Source organism: Salvia hispanica, chromosome 1 (genome assembly GCF_029641045.1).
Source record: "Salvia hispanica isolate PSC_SH4W2 chromosome 1, Shi_PSC_v1, whole genome shotgun sequence".
NCBI lineage: Eukaryota > Viridiplantae > Streptophyta > Magnoliopsida > Lamiales > Lamiaceae > Salvia > Salvia hispanica.
In genome coordinates, this window is record NC_142692.1 from 62612217 (window position 1) to 62635427 (window position 23211).

The 23211-nt window shown below is 33.0% G+C and overlaps 3 protein-coding genes across 6 annotated transcripts; 1 reads left to right on the top strand and 2 right to left on the bottom strand.

Moving 5' to 3' along the window:
• The first annotated feature begins 798 nt into the window (after positions 1-798).
• On the top strand, positions 799-8326 carry LOC148934332 (protein ESMERALDA 1-like). Of its 2 annotated transcripts, XM_089068950.1 has the most exons (10): positions 801-1352; positions 1969-2038; positions 3122-3189; positions 3283-3371; positions 4717-4914; positions 5502-5706; positions 5787-5954; positions 6659-6826; positions 6938-7128; positions 7569-8326. In XM_089068950.1, the coding sequence occupies exons 1-10, from the start codon at positions 996-998 to the stop codon at positions 7738-7740; spliced, it is 1686 nt and encodes a 561-aa protein (XP_088925076.1). In that variant the 5' UTR covers positions 801-995; the 3' UTR covers positions 7741-8326. The 2 variants fall into 2 exon arrangements, with proteins under 2 accessions (XP_088925078.1, XP_088925076.1); XM_089068952.1 differs by lacking the exon at positions 7569-8326 and having other exon boundaries at positions 799-1352; positions 6952-7122.
• Positions 8327-8426: 100 nt separating this feature from the next.
• Positions 8427-10727, bottom strand: LOC148934333 (uncharacterized). 2 transcript variants are annotated; one of them, XM_089068965.1, is made up of 4 exons: positions 10416-10727; positions 10046-10327; positions 9223-9302; positions 8427-8798 (listed from the first exon to the last, which is right to left on the bottom strand). In XM_089068965.1, the coding sequence occupies exons 1-4, from the start codon at positions 10504-10506 to the stop codon at positions 8499-8501; spliced, it is 753 nt and encodes a 250-aa protein (XP_088925091.1). In that variant the 5' UTR covers positions 10507-10727; the 3' UTR covers positions 8427-8498. The 2 variants fall into 2 exon arrangements, with proteins under 2 accessions (XP_088925091.1, XP_088925088.1); XM_089068962.1 differs by having other exon boundaries at positions 10046-10330; positions 10416-10720.
• A 3602-nt stretch (positions 10728-14329) lies between these two features.
• On the bottom strand, positions 14330-18117 carry LOC125211027 (uncharacterized). 2 transcript variants are annotated; one of them, XM_089068970.1, is made up of 7 exons: positions 17967-18117; positions 17114-17383; positions 16938-16993; positions 16769-16847; positions 16544-16682; positions 15756-15869; positions 14330-14842 (listed from the first exon to the last, which is right to left on the bottom strand). In XM_089068970.1, exons 2-7 carry the CDS (start codon positions 17281-17283, stop codon positions 14636-14638), a joined length of 765 nt encoding a protein of 254 aa, XP_088925096.1. In that variant the 5' UTR covers positions 17284-17383; positions 17967-18117; the 3' UTR covers positions 14330-14635. The 2 variants fall into 2 exon arrangements, with proteins under 2 accessions (XP_088925096.1, XP_088925092.1); XM_089068966.1 differs by lacking the exon at positions 17967-18117 and having other exon boundaries at positions 17114-17960.
• Positions 18118-23211: the final 5094 nt, after the last annotated feature.

Genomic DNA, 23211 nt, shown 5'->3' on the forward strand with positions numbered 1-23211 from the left:
ACCTACAAGGTGTTGAATAGTAATATTGGTGAGATCAGTGAGATGAAACATTTCAAATTATAGTGAAACTCTCAACTTACATTTATACACATGTAAAATGATGAGGATGAGTAAAAAATATTAGCAGTTAAGCTATCAGAAGAATCATGGATGAACTGGAGCATAACAATTGAGAAATCAATGATTTGATTCTTTGGGTAGAATTTAGTTAAATCAGTATAAAGATTTAAGGTAATCTTTTCCATATACCAAACTCAATTATCCTCCAAATACAACTCTCCCTGTTATATATATTGTGCAAGTACTTAATAAGAAAAAAAATAGTATTACAAACTCAATTCTCCTCCATTTACACTAAACTTTGATACTTGATCCATATTTTTAAATAACGGAACAGGAACTCAACTCTGAAACAATATAAAGTTTATTATTTTGAATCAATCAACTTTTAAAAAAACAGTACACACATTTAGGATTGCTTGTGCTGGATATACTATATCTTATTCTGGATAGCAGCGACTTTTAGAAATCTAATCAAGAATAAAATTTATTATTAGTTGTTTCCTAATACTATAGTTTTGCAAACAAGGAAAACTTTGGCCCAAATTAGCAATTTAGTCTTGCATTTAATTATATAATAGTAATTAATAATTAATGAATTAGATGGAAAAGCAGAAGTGAACCGATCTATTTCAATACTAGAAGGAGGACAGTGCAGTCACCCAAACCTAATATCGAAGGCGTTGACCAAATAAAGTCAAAATCAATTTGATTGAATCACACACCCATCTCTCTCTGTTGTCATGTCTGTCAATTGTTCACGTCACGTGCTCCAGCTCTCCTCTCTCTCTCTCTCTACCTACACACAGACCACCACGCCTGCGCCTGCACCTGCACCTCTACATTATCACACCAATCGCTGTTGGAATCTTTTTTCCCCTTTTGAAAAATAAATTATCACATTCGTCATTGCTACGATGTGAACAATAACCGCGATGCATCGGCTCCCGAGCAGCGGACAAAGCAGCCCTCAATCGCCGCCCTCCTCCCCCCCGCTCAGCCGCTCCCCGCGCTACCGCCCCCGCAGCTCCAAATCCGCCCGCCCGCCGCCCAAGACGCTCGCGCAGCGCCTCATCTGGATCTTCCTCTCCTGCCTCCTCAAGCGCCAGGGGATTCTTATATTCGCGCCTATTCTCTACATCGCCGTTATGCTCTTCTACATGGGGACTGTCTCCTTCGACGTCGTCCCGGTCATCACTCACAGGCCTCCCCCGGGCTCCGTCTACCGCAGCCGCCAGTTATATCACAAGCTCCTCCCCCAAATGGACTCCGATAATTCCTCTGCCGATGCGGTCAGTCCCAAAATTAAATGCTCAAGTGTTTAGTTACTATGATTTGAATTAGGAGAGGCTTTACATTCTCTTATTGATTTCGAAACCTCACATTTCTACTACCGGCAGATTTAATTGCATTTGTGAACAGTTTATTTTAACGGCATTGCTTTTTTGCCTTGAGATTGGGGAATTCGACTGTGTTTCACATTCGTTTAGCTTTGCGAATTGCCCAAGTATTTTGCCGCTTGCACTCTAGAGCTGCTGATCTAAAAATTGGAAAAGCTATAGGCTACTTTGGAAAAATATCTTGTGCTAGCAATGTGAGGTACTGGGGCACACAGAGGTTTTTAGGAGTAGTGAAGCAACTACTTGGTTTGTGGAGTAGTATTACAATTGGCTGTGCACTAGGCAGAAGTTCATATTCTGAAAGGGCTTTTGCTGTTCTAATCGGCAAAAAGGATAGTAGTATAATAGTATTATCTAGTAGATTCATGTTGTTCATTCTCTTATAAAGGGCTTTCATCTGTATGCTTGTCTTTATATGGACACACACAAACTAAATCGGTGAGAGAAATACTGAATTGATTATTTAATGAAAGTTTTCAATCTTTTATTTCTCTGATGCTGAATACAGATATCAACTATATGGAAACATTCTTATAAAGTTGGTGAATGGAGACCATGTATCAACAAGTCTTCTGAAGGTATGGAACTATCTTGAGCATAACCATGACATTCAGCATAAATTAGGTAGCAGCATATTGCTCATATTTCAGCAGTTCAGATTTGTATTACCTGAAAACAATGCTGAATTTGATAAACTCACGGAATCTATGGAATTTTATGCACCGCAACACTTTGCCACATTATGTGGTATAATTAACTAAACGTTTCTAACTTATAAATTGAACATTAGCTCAGGTTCATCTATTACTTTTTGCTTCTAATAATCATAGGAATGTACTTAAAATGCATGAATGGACTGATAATAGCAGGAATGCTTAGTAGTAGCCATCTTCCTGGGCACACTGTTTACGATCTCTGAAATGACAATATGCAAGAATAAAATCATGGGTATTCTTAATCTTGATAAGATAAGAAAAGCTTGTTAATTTTCAATTCTTGGTACTTCCATCACATTACGCATCTGAATTCTGGTATCACTTTCGTTTCATTGTGAATGCTTGGGGTGTAAAAGTAGTGGTTCACTGATGCTAATGGGATCAGTTAGTTTTATGCATCTATCTAAAGCATAATATCCAGATGGATGATCGGTACAGAAATAAAATAACATTGCTCGTCTGACCATAATTGTCATTCCTATTAATGGTCCAAATAACAATGTGACTGCTAGTGTGATTAGTTAGTTTTATGAATGTGACAGCACTTGTATATCATTCATCTGCTTTATCACCACTTTCTACATTTTATCTATAACTAATATCATGGCCCATAATTCTAGGTTCGTTTCAAAACTGCTGTTCACTGATGAAGTAACTTATGCATTTGATCTTCAGGACTAATTATAACTACACAGTGTAATTTTTTCCTCCCCCTACCCAAAGGCCAAAACCCAAAATATAAAATAAAATTAAATTTAAACAAGGTAATCACTGTCTATTATTCTCTCTATTGATAAGTGACACTGCATCAATGTGTCCTGTTGACTTCTTTTAACTTCATAATTTTGTGTTACCATAACTGTTTGCTTATCTTCCTTATGGTTGAGGACCTTGAGGTTCAGCTGAGAATATCTGAATTTTATAATAAATCTTTGGCCACCGCAGGCTTACCCGAGTCAAATGGATTTATATTTGTTGAGGCCAATGGTGGTCTAAATCAACAGAGAACATCGGTACTTTTTTTTTTGTTTCTTTTTTATATTTTATGATGAGTTTTTTTACTGTGGGCTTAGCAGCACTCTTTATCATTTTCTTGATGCTTCCAGATATGCAATGCTGTTGCTGTGGCTGGCTACCTTAACGCAACTCTTGTGATTCCAAACTTTCATTATCACAGTATCTGGAGGGATCCGAGGTGAGTAACACAGTCATCAACAATATCTGGCTAATTTGTTGACTAAAATAATTTCTTTTGTTTCTATCATATTGATGCGAATATGAAATTTATGCTTCTATGATCTGTACCTTAACATACGCATGTTCATTCATTTATTTCCAAGTAATTATTTGGTTTGATTGGTGCTACTAATGATTATTGGGAAATATAATTAATAACACAATCCCACAGTCGCAAAACTTTGAACAAGGGTTTAAGAAATCTAGTGTTATCAGTATTGTGAGTGGAGAAAGGTCCACTTTTAGTGTTGTTTGTATTATGAGTGGAGACATGGAAATGGGCCTACGTTAGGGGTATTGTTATGTTAAATGTTGTAAACAAGTTGTGATAGTAAGGCTATTATTGCAACAATTTGTGATGTGGTAGTGTGCAAAAAAGAAAGAAAGAAAATGCATATGATTTTATTGGACGGACGAGAAAGAAACGTAAACACGTTTTTATTTGACATCGCCATAGATAGGGAGTATTAAATTTCTTTGTTTCATTGCATATACTGATTAACTTACCATTGCTTTTGTTTTTGTAAAGACATGATATGTCTTGTGTACACTTTCATTCAGGGCCCACTTCCTGTGATTTTGTAAGAGATTCCAAACAAAAAAATAAAGCACAGCCCTGATGTTTAAAGTTATATCAGATCTCCCTTAATGCTTAATTATTGTCTGAGCTTTATATGTTTCTAGCTAATCCATTCTTAAATACACCTTTAACTGTCGACAACTAGGTTTAAGTTGCTTTATGATACTTTACATAACCTAGGATGTCTTAGCTCATGGTTTTTCAATACCAAGTTCCATCAAGGAACTGATTTCTGGGTTGAATTACTGAGTGGTTAAGCTTTTTTCAATGTAAGGTGCAAAAGGCATAACCTTTTGAGTTATATTTAGGTCACAGACTCACAGAATAAATGGGTACATTATTTCTCCACCTATGATTCAAGTGGCATGTTTCATTTATGTGAGGTGTATACAACAATGTTTCGAAAGCAAGCATTGCTTCAATGACATTTTCTTTTTTTAAACACAACTTCAGCCTATATCATGAGATTAGAAAAATATGTAGCTAAGTGTCTGAATGACTATTTGGATAGTGTTATATTGAGCTTTTGATTATGTAGACTCTTAATTGTGATGAAAAAAGTGCATTTTCAGAGTGGTATGCAATTGTACCTAGACCACATTGGCAATTGATCATTTTCATTATGTTGTCTTTCACCACCATAGTTGAAATGCTTTTTTCCTTACATGGATGACATATTTTCATTCCAGAGAGCGAAAGTCTAATACTGCTGTTCTATATCCAGTAAATTTGGTGACATATATGACGAAGAATTCTTCATTAAAACCCTTGAAAATGATGTTCGGATAGTGGGAACAATTCCGGGGAACATAATGGAGCGATTTGACCATAACATGAGCAACGTGTACAACTTCAAGATAAAAGCCTGGTCGCCTATCAAATACTATACAGATATAGTTCTTCCAAAGCTACTTGAAGAAAAGTGAGTTTCCTCTTGCTTGTGCTCATTTCTTTTTAATTCTTAGTCAGTCTCCATCACACACCCTTCTTAATGGTTTTGTACGATTTGTTTTGATGCCTATTGCCTGATTAATGGATCTTCATAAATACCCATATAAAGAAGTTTCTTTGTCATTATGGAGGTTGCTACTGCTTTCTATGTGATATTGTGCTTATACAAGTGCGTGAACTCTATTGCTGCAGTACTTGACGTGCAACTCACGTGAATGATATTCTTCCAAGTGAATATTAAATATAAGTTTTAAAACACATACTTTAATAATTAGTCATTATAATGGCTTTCTGAATCTGAAACTGTAGAGGTAATTGCTGAGGTTATTTTGAATTTATTTTCATACAGCCATACATTATTCTTGTTAGATGATTTTCCCTTTCTCTATTCAAAATTCACTTGTTTTATGGAAGTAGATATTCAATAGGAATCACCATTTTCTGTACTGTACATATTACTTTTCTCATTTCGTGTATTCCTATTCACTTCTGATGCATAAAAAGTTCAAACTCATTCTTCACTCTCAAAGTTGTAACCATTGAAGTGGACCATCTCAGGATTATAAGGATTTCTCCTTTTGCAAATCGATTGTCATTTGATGCTCCGCCAGCTGTACAACGACTCAGATGTTTGGCAAATTATCAAGCTCTAAGGTTTTCAGACCCAATATCAAGTTTGGGTCAAACTTTGGTTACAAGGATGAAAAAGCTCAGTGTAAATAATGGTAGCAAATATATCTCTGTGCATCTTCGCTTTGAGGAGGTTAGTTAGGATGTGATGAGATTTCATCTGCCTGCAAATGTTGGAATAAAGATTTCATCACTGATTATCTTCTTCTATAGGACATGGTTGCATTTTCTTGTTGTGTATATGATGGTGGAGACAAAGAAAAACTAGACATGGATGCTGCTAGGGAAAGAGGTTGGAAGGGAAAATTTACTAAACGTGGCAAAGTCATTCGGCCTGGAGCCATCAGATTAAATGGGAAATGTCCATTAACACCTTTAGAGGTACTATATCATACTACTATAAATCTGTATATTCTGAATTTTTTCAACTATATAATACTCCCTCCGTCCCATAAAAATACACACTCGTTCCATTTCAGTACGTCCCATAAATATAGTCTACTTCTATTTATGGTAACTTTTTTCTCTGAGGTGGGTCCCATTGTCAACTAACAACACTCCAATAACTTTTTGTTTCTATCTCTCTCCTACTTGACCAATTGTGCATTAAAACCCATGCCATCCCAAACGTGTCATTTTTTATGGGACGGAGGGAGTGTATATCCACATATTCTGAAGTTTGATATGGCACGGAGGGAGTATATATCCACATATTCTTTTTCTACCCCTTTCATGGGGCCTTCTTTCATCATAAATTTGTTCATGTAGTCTAGAAGTATAGTAGCACAGTGTGGTGATCATATGAGCAAAGGGTTCATCTGTTGTTGAACTTCATGGACTTAATAGACAGTGTGCAGAGTACTGTGATTTCATGATCTATATTGTCACTGATGTGCAGTTGGAAATTCTGAAGATTAAATAAAGATTAAATTTGATCCATGTCTTCGCTGTTCTAAACCCTGCTTTTGGTTTTTTCTCTTTTGAAACTTGCTTTTGCATTTCTGAGTAAAAAAACAGATAAATGGGTGTTGCGTAATCTTATAACAACTTATATCGTTATCTCCTACTGTTGTTTTATTGGTCAGGTAGGTTTGATGCTCAGGGGAATGGGCTTTCACAAAAGTACATCAATCTATTTGGCATCTGGAAAGATATATGATTCTGAGAGGTACATGGCCCCATTATTGGAAATGTTTCCATTACTACAAACAAAAGAAATGCTGGCTTCTGCTGAGGAACTAGCTCCATTCCAGGTGTGAATAAAGAACTACTTTTCTATGTGATTTTTTTCTTCGGATCTTTTGTGCCATTTCAATTCTTGTTCACATGTTGTTATGTGTTTTGACTCCATTACTTATTTCCAGAATTACTCTTCCAGAATGGCTGCTATAGACTACACTGTTTGTCTTCATAGTGAAGTCTTTGTAACAACTCAAGGAGGAAATTTCCCTCAGTTTCTTTTGGGGCACAGAAGATATTTGTATGGTGGTCACTCCAGGACAATAAGGCCTGACAAGCGGAAGTTAGCACTATTATTTGATAATCTAAATAACGGGTAATGCATTTTTCTTGTCAATTTTTTGTGCGATTCTTTGGAACATGTGGAGTGTTTGTGCTGGTTGTGCAGTCACTAAGAAATTTAAATTATGCAGTCTGTCAAGTTTTACATAATGAAATCTTAAACACCATAAACTAGTATGAATTGGTCTACACTTTCCCTAGGATTAGAATTTGTTTTCTAGGAAATTCATTACACGAGCAGATGAAACCAAGTTTTACTTAGCTGCACCTGTGAGCTTACTGCTGTTGTTTACTTGTCCTCAGTCTCCATTGATGACTTGAGTTTGCGTTAATTGTTTTTCCTCTGCCCTTTTTACCTTCTTTTTTGCTGTAACGATCAAGGGCAAGGTTCCAATGGTTTCCTCTCACCTTTCATTATAAGTTCTCTCTTGAACATGTCCAGTATAACTTGATTTCTCTTGGATGGTTTCCCAGGTGGAAAAGCTTCAAGCGTCAAATGCTAAATATTCGAAGTCATAGTGACTCGAAAGGTATTGAGCTCAAGAGGCCGAATGACTCGATATATTCAGTTCCATGTCCAGATTGCATGTGCAAAGTGAACAAGACTGAGGATTCAAGATCACCATCATCATCATCTGCAACGTAAGGGATCCTTCTGCTAACCAGATATCTTGATACTGATTCTTTGATTATTTTGGCTCCCCCTCGGGGAGAGGGCACAACTCTGCTTGTCCAGATTGTGGATAGTGATTTGTAGGAAGAATATGATTGTTAGCCGGGTATTCATCTGCCTTTGTGCAAGATGCAAAGAGTAGGTATAACCCCAACCATATAACTTACTGGAACAGCACAAAAAAGTCGCCCTACGTCAAATTTTACGCTTAGCTACCGCATCATCTGACTCGTTGTGAATCAATCGACTGAAGAGGCTCCAGCAAAAGATTGTTTGTAGAAGAAGCTCGGACGAACATGTCCATGTTTGTACTGTACATTAGTGATTCAGCTGTACAACACCCTAGAGCAGGATCAATTCATTCAAATTGTTCAAATTGTAAAATACATTGCATTTCATCCATCCCCTTCACATATATTCTTCTCCATGTATCAATGCAGGGGAAAAAAAGAGAGAGAATAGTAAAAACAAAACAGATGATTTGCATGTGTTGTAAGAAAACAGATTAAAAGTTGTGCAGTGTTCTTGATACTGTTGTGCAGTGTCTGGTTTCAGTTAATGTGTCACTTTCTTTCTTCAGATTCTGTCGAGATTTTCCATTCGAGTAAAAAACACTAGATTTGGATGGTTTTGTATTGGCTGAGTTGCACCAAGTTAAATTAGTTTTCAACTTCAACATTACTGCAAAAACCAAAGTTACACATGAAACATGTTTGTTGTACTCAGTACCATCAGTTTTTGGTCGGAAGAAACTCGAAAAACTGATTAGGAACTAATTTAGTCGAAACATAAACATTGTCCACCTCTTCCTTCGTCTTCCCCAAACCATTGCGACTCAACGGAAAGAGCTCAAGCGTTGGATTTTCATCGATCCTGTATTCGAAATCATCGTTCTTCTTCAGGCCATTTTCTTGAATAACTTTATTGTTGGGAGAAGAAGACAAATCCAACTTAGCTCTACAGCTTGTTTCTCTACTATTTTCTGTTACACACTGTTGCTGCAATTCCAGTTGTGCCTCTCCTCCATAGTACTACAAAAAAAGAAGAAGAAGATGAAGAAAGAGTTAAAAACTGGTGTTTTGATTAGATTCCTCTATAGCATTTCTATATAATGCATGTTTAATAAAAACACAATCAAGATAAAGAAAAGAACATAGTATTGCAGCTAGTGTGTTAAAATTATTTTTGATAAGAAAAAAAGAGTAAATGAAGATGCACTCTGTCCAAGATGTTTGAAGACAACAGAAAGCATGACAGTGTGCAGCTTTTGGGGCTCATTCTTTCTCCATCATACAAAAGGGTAGTAGAGTTTTGCATACAAGCTTGTGACCTTCATGCTGCCATGTTAATCTAATTAAATAGGGTATGTCTCCTAAGTCAAATATTATCGACTTTTGTGCACACTTATTACTAAATAATTTTGCAATATACTGCATAGGAGTCTATATACTCTACCTTTGAAGCTCTGCTGCTGCAATTTGACATTGTAGCCACTTTCTTAGGATGCTCCCTTTCCAAGTATTTCCTGCTTAATTCTGCAAGGTCAAATCACCCCTATATCTTCAGAATATCTTCACTTTTAATTTATTAGTATAATAATATTGAATACGTACAAATCAAAACGTATTTGACCTTATTTGTGTAGGGGTCTAGTAAATGTTCAATCTATTTGGAATCTGAATTGCTAAGCATCAGCTACTGTGCTATCAACATCATAAACATTCACCTACCAACTGCCTTGAACACCGTTTATGTTTTAAAATAACTATGTTTCCTAACATGCATGCACTATAAAGAGCATTTTCTACAAGTTTTGGTTTGAACTATATCCTTATTGCTGCAATAAATCATGTAATATTACAATAAAGTACTTCTTCCATCCCATTTTAAGAGTTCAAAATTTTCATTTTAGTTTGTCACACATTAAGAATGTCAGTTAGAATATTCTATAAATGGTAATAGACAATACGTTCCATTAACATTATTCCACTCACATTTTATTACTCCTAAAAAAAACTAACATATAAAACTTTATTTTATAATTTTTAAAATCCGTACCAGACTTAATTAGAACTGGGATGGAGGGAGTATTAAATGGAGTAATATAACTATCATATGAAATGACAACGTACATCTAAATTCTTGTATTGCAATTTAGGAAAAACATGACATTAATTTCCAAAAGAAAACAAATGTTACTACATGTTATTAAACAAAATTTTAAAAAAAACATAAAATCACATTAAACAACACACAAAAAAAAGGTTTAAGAAAAAACCTGATTGTGGGATGTGATTGTGGTTGGCAGCTAAGAGCTCGAGCTGGCGTCGCTTCTTCTGTCTGTCTCTGGCTTTGTGGTTTTGAAACCAATAAAACACATTCTTTCCTTCGATCTTTCCAAATCTCCGAAGCTTTGCCGCAATCTGCTGGATTTGCTCAGCCGACGGCGTTCGTGTACCGCGGCGATACATGTCTTCAAGCGCCTGCACTTGCTCCGGCGTGGGATTCCACCTGGAGCTCACCAGCGCCGCCCCTCTATTCATCTCATGACCTGCTGCTGCTGCTGCCACATTTCAACATAACAAAAATTAGTACTCCAGTAATTATTTATGTGTTTAAAGAATTAATTAATGATATTGATGAATTACTCCATGAGTTGAGTTTAGGGAAGCAGAAGTGAGTAGGGAATGGGCGAGGCATCAGAGGCCGAAGCGCCCGGGGATCGCTGGACGATGCCATTGTGTTTGTGTAACAAGTTATTCTACTTCTACAGATATAGATGAAGACTTATAAATAAAGAGAAGAGAAAGACTTGTGTTTTATATTACTATTGGGGATATATAAATGAAGTTGAGTAGGGCATGCATGAATTATGATTTATGAATAATGTATGTATGGAATGGAATGGGATTATGGGGATGTATGAGTTTGATTGTTTTGACATTTCACATTCAAAACAGAGAAGAAGGTGAAAAGGACAAAAGGGGGCAGAGCAGAGAGAAAAACTGAACACAAACATGGATGATGTGAAATTCTGGGAGATTTTTTTATGGTAAAAGCGACGTGACAATGATGACCTTATGACGACCACTGTCTCATTCGGATATCAACTATAATTCCATCCCTCTCCTTTTCCTTTTTACACATTTTTCTAATTTTTGCTTTGTATTCCCAATCTACATTAACCATCCTATTTTTATATTCATTGTTCACGGATTTATCTAAACCCATTGCTTAATCAACCACATATAGGTATGAATACATTACGATTAATATCTCGTCTATATATTCTTATTTTTCATTTTTCAAACTTGCAAACCATTATGCTTTTTAATTGATTTTAATTTTCCGACCTAAATTGGTTCTGCACTAGAGTGCCAATTCTACCCTACTGCTACCATTTTATATTTTCGGATGTATTCAATAATAACAAAATCTCTTGTTGTAATTAACATAGTACTACGTCCACGATTTAAAGTCTCACTTAAACTCATTATAGGCTTTAAAAAATATGAAGAAAAGTTGATAGTTAAATTTAGTGGTAGGTGGGTTCGTTTTTTATATACTCCATCCGTTCCATATTATGTGTCCTAATTTTCTATATTGGTTCATCCCTTATTACTGTCTCATTTTATTTTTGTTATTAATAACAGTGGATATCATATTCTACTAACTCAATTTACTCAAATTTTATTATAATACTAATATTTAAAAATAAGACTCACGTACCACTAATTTTTTCAACTCAGTTTTCTTTACATTTACAAAAACTCATACCGGGTCAAAATGGGACACATTGGGGACATAGATACTATGGATTATGAATCTAATGATTTGATGGAGAGTGAGGTCCATTTATTCAAAATATAAAAAAGAAAATAAGACTTTGAATTGTGGATAATCCGAAATCACAAATGTGACATTATTTTGCGGACAAAATGAGTAACAAATGAATAACAATTATTTAGTCATTAGACCGGAATATCTTCATAATATTTCAAGCATAATGATAAATACTCACTTTGTCTGTGAATAGAAGTCTCATTTTTCCATTTTGGTTTGTCCGTGAATAGGATTTCTGGTTCATTTTTACTATAAATGATATAGGTTACACATTCTACTAACTCATTCCACTCACATTTTATTTAAAAACTATAGTAACATATCGCTAACTTTTTTCCACTCATTTTTCTTAACATTTCTTAAAACTCGTGTCAGAAAGAAATGAGACTCCTATTCACGGACGAAGGAGTATGTAAGTAACAATTAACACAACTTCGTCTTATTGCCCAATAGTCTTACTGTCTTACCACTCATAAAGTCACTTGCCTGCCGATGCTAACGATCGTGTTGAGATTTGGCATCACCTAAACCCATGTCTTATAAACTTCAATAGGTACATAATCATACAAGATTTTGTTTCAATAAATACTTAATTTGTTAGTTTTTTAGTTTATCTACCGTTGCTTAAGATTTTTTGGTTTGTTAAAAATAGAATGACGTAACTATGTAAACAAACAAACAAACAAAATTATGTAAAAATTGAAATATACAAATACTGACATATTACAAATGGAAAAAAAAACAGTTGGATATCAAAAAGTTTTACCTACGAACATCAATCTCTCAGTAAACACCATCTATGATAGTCTCCTAGTCCATGGGTGTTCGCCAATGAATTGTCGATAATCTTTGTTGGTAATATTTCCCGATGGTCGTTTATCCATTAGTTATTTCTATTAATGTTGCTTTCAACAACACGACTAGGTCCATTGGTAATTAGTCGATAAACATTATTGATGGATCACTGGAAATCATCGACTGAAGGGACCATCGGTAAAGCATTTTTTTAGTGAATATTGTGTGGCATATTTAATAGTAGTATGTTATCTGCAGGTTTGATTTGTAAAATTCTGTCCATGTGTGGGTGTGAATGCTTGTGTAATTTTTATTGTGGTGAATTAATGTCAATGAACTCATCGACACCAGAATTTAGTGTTTTTGTCTACCCAAGAAGTTGGCCATTAGTGCAGCAGTGCATTTAGTTAAAGAGTGATTTATCATTATTGAGAAATTATATATGCTACCTAGCTAAGAATGTAGTATTACACGTGCAACCATATTCTTTATTACACCCCTTTATTACTACCCATTTTTGTAACGACTAACCACATCAAATAGTACTACAAGTTATATCAACAGCAAGATTATAATTATTCTTAGCTTCAATGTTGTCATTAATTTATCATCTCCTTAATTAGCCCAAATCGTTCTTTTACTTGGTCGTCGCTCTTCTTCTAATTTCTCTAAAACGGAATATGGGTACTAACTTAAATGAATAGTACTATTTTAAATGGGAAATTTTAAATTGACTGCAAACTCACATGAATGACAATTTTGTAATAATATGCTAATCAATAGTCAATCAAATAATATCAAATGTGAAGGACATTACATTCAATCCAATTATCTAAGTAGTAGTACTAGTATTTCTTTTTTTAGAATTAAATTTTCTAACAATCAAATAATGAATTGTATTTTCAAAACTTCAAAATTAAATGAAGTAGTACAAAACCTACGCAAGTCACAAGACAAGACTTAATTATATCCGCAAATGAGATGCAGTTTTTACTTTAGATATTGTCATTTTTATCATAGTTCTTTGCCTACTAATTTTTGTTATTTTGTAACAACTGTACATATTACTACTATAAAGAGGGTAGTCAGTAGTGTTAAAGTAAATCCAAATTTTATAGCAAGATACACTAAGGTTAAATGTGGTATAGTAAATAAAAAAAATATGTAGATCTAAATTTTCTGTGTTTATAATGTATACATGAACAGAACATTGAAAGGTAAAATGGTCCAACTGACAATTTACAATAAATATACATATATAGTTGAAACTATACACATTTTTCGGCATTATACACAATGTGTTCAGGGCATTATATAAAAGTAAACAATTTTCTCACGAAAACTTCAACGTCGGATTAAGCCATTTCTAATTCTTTCTCCACCACATTTTTTCTCAGATGAAAATTCTCACACACATAAATATTAAAAGCATCTCTTGCCACTGCTACAAAATGAACAACTTCTTTCTATACCTCGGTATGTCATCGACAAAATATCTTCCAAATTAGATTACTTAAATAGATAACAAATAAATTGCGATTGCTCATCTTGTTAGGACTAGCTGACTAGAGCAAGCTGAAGATTAGTGGTAATTTTGGGTGTCCCTATAGCATTGATAGATTGTGAAATAGTAATAAATTGATCTTGCATTCTAGCCACCCGAAATTAAAGCTATCTTAATTACAATCCATGTTTAAATCAATGAAATGCGCCACTCATTTTAAACAAAACTCAACCATATTCAAACTGTTTACACCTGCACAAATCAATGCCATATCTTTTATTTCTAAATTGTGCTGTTTAATGGCATTCAACACGGACAAATTCTGATGAGATTGAAATTAATTAGGGAAGAGAGACTAAAGAAAATGTAACATTTGGCTGATGATTCTTGACCACATGTTAGTCACTGCATTCAAGTACATACACACAATCAATTCCACACGCATATATCATATAATGTGAACATTTTATAATTACAGCTCAATAAACATCAACTGTATAGCCCATAACAACAATCTCATGGAATAAAGAATATTGATTTTCATTTAATTTTCACCTTCCAAAATTCCTCACTTCCTCAAAAGGCAGCAAGGTCTCTCAACTGCAGTTATCCTTGGTGGTTCAGTCAATAATGACATGGATACTCTTATGTGAATGGAATTGTGCTTCTACTATACACAAATTCTAAGGCTTCCAAAATGCATGTACAAAATGATTTTTCGGCAAATTAGGAGGTGCATTCTTGCTCCAAAAGTTTGTTGCAAGTGCCAACTCCAACGGCAGCAGCAAGATGCCAAGCAGCGTGTAGATATGGTGTCTCGGGAAAATAGTCTTCACAAATGAAAAGTGCGCCACCTATTGCTGACGACATTTTATGCACATTATGCGCCACCCTGAGGTCTGGATCTTCAACAGCTCGCTTTGCAAAGGAAACCTAAATCAATAAGCATATGTCATACCTGTTAAAGGCCATGATATTGGAACCCAAACTTCACTAGGGAACGGAGAGAAACAATTCTGATTTTCTATTACGACAGCATACACGTTAATAACTAGCAAACCATGAAATGAAACGGTCATTAACGTTACCTCATTAGTGCGTTAATTCACGATGAGTTGGGAAATATGATAATTTTATGATGAAAGAAAGGTTGGTTGTGCATATGTTGGTCAAACCATGAAAAGAAATGGTCCTTAACATTAATATAATATTCTCGGGTGATTAAAAAAGATCCTCAAGATTGTGACCCTGAATTCAAAAGCTTCTAAGTTCCAATGTGCAGATAAGATTGGCTGATGAGTCTAATATTTAAAAAAAGTAACAAAAATATATCTATAGAGAATGGAATATTCAGTCTAAAAACGCAACAAACGTATGCTTCTACATTTGTAACAAATATCATGGTGTCAATTGTCATGCTGCTCTTATCTCTCTTTACCTCTAGCACCAAAAAAACTCCTCCAAAAACTAAAGCCATTGCCACAGGGCTAACCATAATCTAGGCAATGTATATCACCATCCGACACTAATCTCACAGAGAGGGAGAGAGCATACAATTTTTGAAGTCACCCTCTAATCATCAACGTTATGTAGGTATGGGCCAAGTAATTAGAGCAACATACAGAAGGTGCATGCCAAATTTACTATTTGGAAAAGATTTCTTTTATGTAATTTAGTTGTTACCATAACTAAATGGTGCTCTTTTGCCTCTGTAACGGAGACATTTTTCTTTCCCCTGAAAACTATAAGCAGCTCTAGAATAGGTCACAAGTGCAGACAATGCTATGATACAGAAACATCTACAATCTCCATTGACTAAAAAATTGTACATAAGGATGCAAGCTACCTCCATTAATCCTGTGTGAACTGTTGTCACCATCAGAGGTTGTATCGGTAGAACCAGAGCAGAAGTGGCCATCAACAACATTGAGTTCTCACTCCTAAGTGCTCTTGTTAAACACTGAAATGAAGTATGTGCTTTAAGGTGAGCTAAGAAAATAAAGCGTTAAAAGAATTTATGACGTTACATGTAATTTTTCACAAATTTTTCATTGAAAGGATTAGGATGTTCCTAAATAAAACATATTTTGTTTATTATTCCAGGCGATCGTTTATACTAGTATCTTTTACATGTGAAGTTTACCATTCTTAAATTATGGGTTCTTGACTGGTTTTCGTATCTAGACAATCATGAGTATGGGCATTCAGTAAACTTTTTCCTGGCTTAATATTGCAACAGTTCAGAAGCGAGACAGACAAATCACCATACTGCACTAGTAAATTCATCGGAACGACACACCTTGCTTATTATCAAACTATAGGTCACAGGAATGTGTTCTGTGGCAGGGACACGTCAAGCAAGTAGTGAATTATATTATGAACTCGTCAACGTTTGGTATCAAATTTATTTCTTGTATACGAAATTATAATTGAACATAGCGTGCCGCAGTTGAATATGAAAAAGCTTGTTACACTAAAAACGTGTTAACCGAACAGAACTCTGTAACAACTTTTAAATATTCATTTAGCTTCTGGCAATTTTTTACACTCAGCAACATAACGTATTTTGTAGAAACAAGACTTAAACAGAGCACCATTAGATTTTTTTCTTTTTAAGGATAGATCGTAATTTACCAATGTTGATGTGGCAATCATCGTGTAGTCAGCCCATCTGAGATACTTCCTCCATGTCCCTCTTGAAGAATGGTACAAACTTGATGCAACTCCTACCCCAATTAGAGAATTCGCGTATATTTTACAATTAAGATTTCTCCTGCACCAGCCAAAAAAAGTGTTAACCAACCTCATAATTTTGTTTAACTTTCTGCTAATTTATCTGTGATAATATGACATAATCACCTAGGGGCCTGAATCCCGAGGGCAATGAATGGAAGTGAAGTAAGCACATTGACAACTCTTTCCGCAAGGCTTCTATCTCCTAAAAGGAGCAAAAAACTATTAGTTCAGAAACTGAAGGCCAAAAGTAAAATGAGGACAAGTTGGTAGAACTTCAATTAGATTAAAGTACCATTAGTACAGCAATGGATCGGCCTTAGGAAAGCTGGTCTTTCCTGCCAAAGTTTCCTGATAAAAAATGTACCTAAGGTTAGCAACAGAATAACTTATTTACTACTAAGTTTGCATATAAAATGGCGCATAAGAAACAAGACCAACAATGAATGTGAAATTTAAATACAGACTCACAGAGGTACTGGCACTTGGCTGCGGCTAAGGCTGGAAGTTCCACAAGCTGATCGATTCAATTCTCTATGTGGCTTTATCTCCTGAACTGTAAATGGCGAGTGAGGCAATAAGTGAACCCCGTGCACTCCATTCAAGGCCTTACTGGGCTTCAATGAACCCTCGGGACTCATTTAATATGGCAAATTTGGCAATCAGTCGAGAATTCGCTGATTGCCAAAGGTGACATATAAGCCTCAGTATGGAGAAGGGGGGATTCACCTATGCTTTCCACTACAATCCATTCAAGCATAACCAAACTTCAGTCAAAATATCAAAACTCTACCAAAACAAACAAAAATATTAAAAGGGAAAGATTCATCCATGAAGAACAACCAACTGAAACTTCAATTTGCATAGTAAAACAGCAAGTTAATTAATAACCAAAAAAAGGAAATACTAATTCTCTCTCCTTTAGCTAGTATCCTGCTCCGATTAACACATTTTATGTTTTACAATCCAAATAAAAAACTAATCTTTCAGTGAGTTTCCTAATAAACAAGATAAAAAAAATCACTGCAGGTGACAAGAGTTCAATTATGCAAACAGATTTCAGCTATCCTTATTCAGATTCAACTCAGCAGATCAGAGCAACAAATTTCCCCAAAAAAAGGCGAACAAAAACACTGTAAAAATAGAAAAGTTTGTGATTCAATTCAGCACATTGTATGCAGAATTAATATGATGGCAGTAATCCATCCAGCTAACAAAAATAGACATAAATCATCGAAAATAATGATAATTAAGCTTTCCAATCCCAGAAATAACAAACACAATTCTACAGAAAATTGTATAATCAAGAAAGAAAAAAAAATACCGCATGAATCGAGGTTTGGTGGAAACAATGGCAGAAAAAAGGGATTTATCGTTGTTAAATTGAAAGGCCCTTTTCTAATTTGGGGACAACTATGGTCCATCAATTTGGACATAGAGAATCAATTATTTGCATGACAGCATATACCCTTCCTTGCTTCCAAATGCGTCTACATTATAAAAATATCTGGATATATTTATTTGGATGAATCCAAAAATCGGTCCAAACTCCAAACAGTGATTGAATTGTTTATGAAATAATACTCCTACAAAATGGATATGAGTACAATTTGACGGAAGATACAAATTTTCGTTTGGATGAATCCTACTGCATGATGCAGCGTAGTGTACTCATCGTTACAGTAATAATTTTGTACTGGAAAATTTTCGTTATTATAGGTATTTTGAATTATAGATTTGAAAGTATTTCCAAATTTTATAAATCATGAAGATCTAAGAGAGATGCGTTGGCGAATGGATTTATTGTACTGGATTCAAATATGAAATAACACAGGGCAGAAATTTCAGATTTCCAAGTCGGTTTAAAAAAAATCGCAAATACGTAATTCATTAGTTGTAGGGACTAGATATATAGGAAAAGAAAAAAAAAATTATATAGAGGTATTTTTATGTCACTGTTTAGTTTATTACTACTTCATTTTAATAGATTTTGACCTAAAATGATCTAACAATACATAACTTAAAATTAATTAATAATAATATTCTGTGTTTTTAGTTAATTATTGACTATCAGATTACTTAAAGAACCACGATTTGGCCTGCAATTCTATTTTTTTTTTATCATTTCCCTAACATCCTTCACTTTGTTTCTTTATTTCAATATTATATTTAATTTTATAAAATTAAATTTTAAATTTTAATTTTTAAATATCAATAAAAAATTTTAATTAAAACTATTAATTAATGGACACTATAAATATTGATTAAAACAATTAATTTTTGTTATATAAAATAATATTCAGCTGAATTGAAGAAGTACAGATTAATCATGATGGAAAAATAAGAGTTATTCTATTTAGCATTCGTTTGGTTGTTATACTTGTTTGTAATTAAATATTATGAAGTTGACTAAAAATTTGATACTACTAAAAATTTGATATAGGAGATTTTTTGTTGAAATTTTCTAATTAATTTTGATTGTTTTCAAATTAATAAACGAAAATTATATTAGTCTTACATTAGATGCATATTTGTTCAGAATAAATCGTGTTATATGATATATTTATAATTAAAACTATTAGAAATTGATTAAAACTAAGGCATCGTCGTACCTTATTGATTAAATATTAGACACTATCAAATATTGATTAAAACTATTGATTTGTTATTTAATAGTAATTTAATAATTAAAAAAATTTATTGATATTTAAAAATCGAAATTTAAATTTAATTTTATAAAATTAAATCTAATATTGAAATAAAGAAACAAAGTGAATGATGGCAAAAAGAAAGAAAAATGATAATTTTGAAATAATATCAGATTTAGTACATCACTGAAATAATATCAGATTTAAAATGTAACAAGACCAAATTGCCCAAACCCCCCAAAACCCCCCAAATGGGTATTTTCGTCATGAAACAGTGAAAAACGACCATTTTCCAGATAAAGACTTAGTCCAGGGTTGTCTGGGGATATTTTGAAAGTCTAGGGTTCATTGGCGAGATAAACGCATAGTCCAGGGACTATTTTTGAAGTTCACTCAAAAAAAGAAAAAGAAAAAAAGAGTGAACTACATAAATGGTCCTTGGACTATGAGTTTATCTCGCCCATAGTCCTTGGATTTTAAAAATATTGCTAATAGTCCCTGGACTAAGGGTTTATTTCGAAATTGCTCCTTTTGGCTATTTTTTTTTATCCGAAAATGCCCTTTTGAGCATTTGGGCCATTTCTTCTTTTCTCATTTTAACTGTTTCAATATGATATTATTTCAATGATGTACTAAATATGATATTATTTCAAAATTATCTTCTTTTTCCCTTTGTCATCCTTCACTTCGTTTTTTTTATTTCAATAGTAGATTTAATTTTATAAAATTAAATTTAAAATTTGGATATTTAAATACCAATAAATTATTTTTAATTAAAATTATTAATTTATGTGTTCTTTCTCGCCTCATAGCTATATATATATAGAAATTAAACTATGCAATCAACTCACACAAAACTCTTTTTAATAAATACATAAATAATTTTTAGTCTCTGGCTAAAGGTTTATTTCGAAATTGGTCTTTTTTGCTATTTTTTATCCGAAAATGCCCTTTTAGCATTTGGACGATTTCGTCATTTCTCATTTTAACTGTTTCAATATGATATTATTTCAATGATGTACTAAATCTGACATTATTTCAAAATTATCTTCTTCTTCCCTTTGCCATCCTTCACTTTGTTTTTTTAATTTCAATATTAGATATAATTTTATAAAATTAAATTTAAAATTTAGATTTTTAAATATTAATAAATTATTTTAATTAAAATTATTAATTTATGTATTCTTTCTCGTCTCATAGTGATATATATAGAAAGAGTGAACTACAAAAATAGTCCCTGGACTATGCGTTTATCTCGCTAATGAACCCTGGACTTTAAAAATATCCCCAGACAACCCTGGACTAAGCATTTATCTCGAAAATAACTCTTTTTCACTGTTTCGTGACAAAAATACCCTTTTGGGGGGTTTTGGGGGGTTTGGGCAATTTGATCTTTTTATATTTTAAATCTGATATTACTTCACTGATGTACTAAATCTGATATTATTTCAAAATTATCATTCTTCTTCCCTTTTGCCATCCTTCACTTTGTTTCTTTATTTCAATATTAGATTTAATTTTATAAAATTAAATTTTAAATTTTGATTTTTAAATATCAATAATTTTTTTTAATTATTAAAATTACTATTAAATAACATATTAATAGTTTTAATCAATATTTGATAGTGTCTAATATTTAATCAATGAGGTACAATGACACCTTAGTTTTAACCATAAATAGATCATATAAAACGATTTATTCCGAAACAAATATGCATCTAATGTAAGACTAATATAATTTTCATTTATTAATTTGAAAACAATCAAAATTAACTAGAAAATTTCAACAAAAAATATCCTATATCAAATTTTTAGTCAACTTCATAATATTTTTAATCAAATTCTCCTATACATTTTATTTCGGAATAAACCGTGTTATATGATCTATTTATGATTAAAACTATTAAATATTGATTAAAACTAAGGCGTCGTCGTACCTTATTGATTAAATATTAGACACTATCAAATATTGATTAAAACTCTTAATTTGTTATTTAATAGAAATTTTAATAATTAAAAAATTTATTGATATTTAAAAATTGAATTTAAAATTGAATTTTGTAAAATTAAATCTAATATTGATTAAAGAAACAAAGTGAAGGATGGAAAAAGGGAAGAAGAATGATAATTTTGAAATAATATCAGATTTACTACATCACTAAAATAATATCAGATTTAAAATGTAAAAAGACTAAATTGCCCAAACTCCCCAAAACCCCCCAAAAGGGTATTTTCGTCACGAAACAGTGAAAAAGGACCATTTACGAGATAAACGCTTAGTCCAGGGTTCATTGGCGAGATAAACACATAGTCCAGGGACTATTTTTGTAGTTCACTCATATAGAAATAAAACTATGCAGCCAACTCACACAATACTCTTTTATAATAAATACATAAATTATTTTTAAAATCCAGGACTCTGTGCGAGATAAATCCTTAGTCCATGGACCATTTTTATAGTTCACCCAAAAAGAAATTATACTTAAAAAAAAAAGAGTAAAATAACACGATTTGGTTCTAAAGGTAAGTCATACTTGATCCATCTTCCCTCATTGCATTTGAAATCTTCACTGCATATTTTATATCTAGACCCACGTAAATCTAAAAACACCAAAAAAAAACAAAATATAAAAAAAACATAAAATATATACATAGAGTTTTAATCAATATTTATAGTTCCATTAATTAATAGTTTTAATTAAAAAATTTTATATAACAAAAATTAATAGTTTTAATCAATATTTATAGTGTCCGTTAATTAATAGTTTTAATCAATATTTATAGTGTCCATTAATTAATAGTTTTAATTAAAAAAATTTATTGATATTTAAAAATTAAAATTTAAAATTTAATTTTATAAAATTAAATATAATACTAAAGAAACAAAGTGAAGGATGACAAAAGGGAAGAAGAATGATAATATTGAAATAATATCAGATTTAGTACATCACTAAATTAATATCAGATTTAAAATGTGAAAAGACCAAATTGCCCAAACCCTCCAAAAGGGTATTTTCGTCACGAAACTATGAAAAAGGACCATTTTCGAGATAAACGCTTAGTCCAGGGTTGTCTGGGGATATTCTGAAAGTCCAGAGTGTTAGAGTTTGTATACTAGAAATCAAGTTTCGAGTGATTGAACACTGTAAAACTCTTATTTTATTTTCCAAAGAATAAAACAGATTATTTTTGTCATAATGTTGTTATGTTTTACATTTAATGGATGTTAATTGCATGTTTAAATGTATAAGTTAACTTAACAAGGTCTAAGTCTTTGTTTTAGTAGACCGGTTGTGGGCGGCGTCCACTTTAAGGTAACACGGTCAGTCCTAAACAAAGAAAAATAAGAATTTCACAACCTAGATGGAATTAGACTATCCATCGAGAAAGGTTGCAATGTCACTCCACATATTTCTAAGCCTTACTGAAATAAGATGACATTGGTGTGGTATAGCAGTGAACGGATCTAACAGCAAGACTTGTCCTTAGGCTATCTACTGAAAGGCGAGGTCTTGATAAATATTTGTTTCTTAATCAATGTAGGTTAGCATTGAGCATACGGTATTGATTATGCATCACTTTTTCATTACATTTCTTAAAACCCGTGCCAATCAAAGTGAGACAAACTATCAGCGACGGAGGGAGTATTTGATTTCCGACACAAAATTTTATATATTATTGTTTTGTGAGTTAATGAAGTGAGTGTAAGGAAAATGTTTAAAATTCTCTCTGTCCAAAATTTGACCATAGTGTATTTCAAACAAATCAAATGTCATGTATAGAATTACAATGACTGAATCTGACACGTATCTTCCAAAGTCAAACCGCTGCACTAATCAATCAAACGACAAAAAAACTCACTTTTATTTAAGTACATAAACACACCATTCCTTGTTAAGAGATAAGTCCAATTTATTAGTA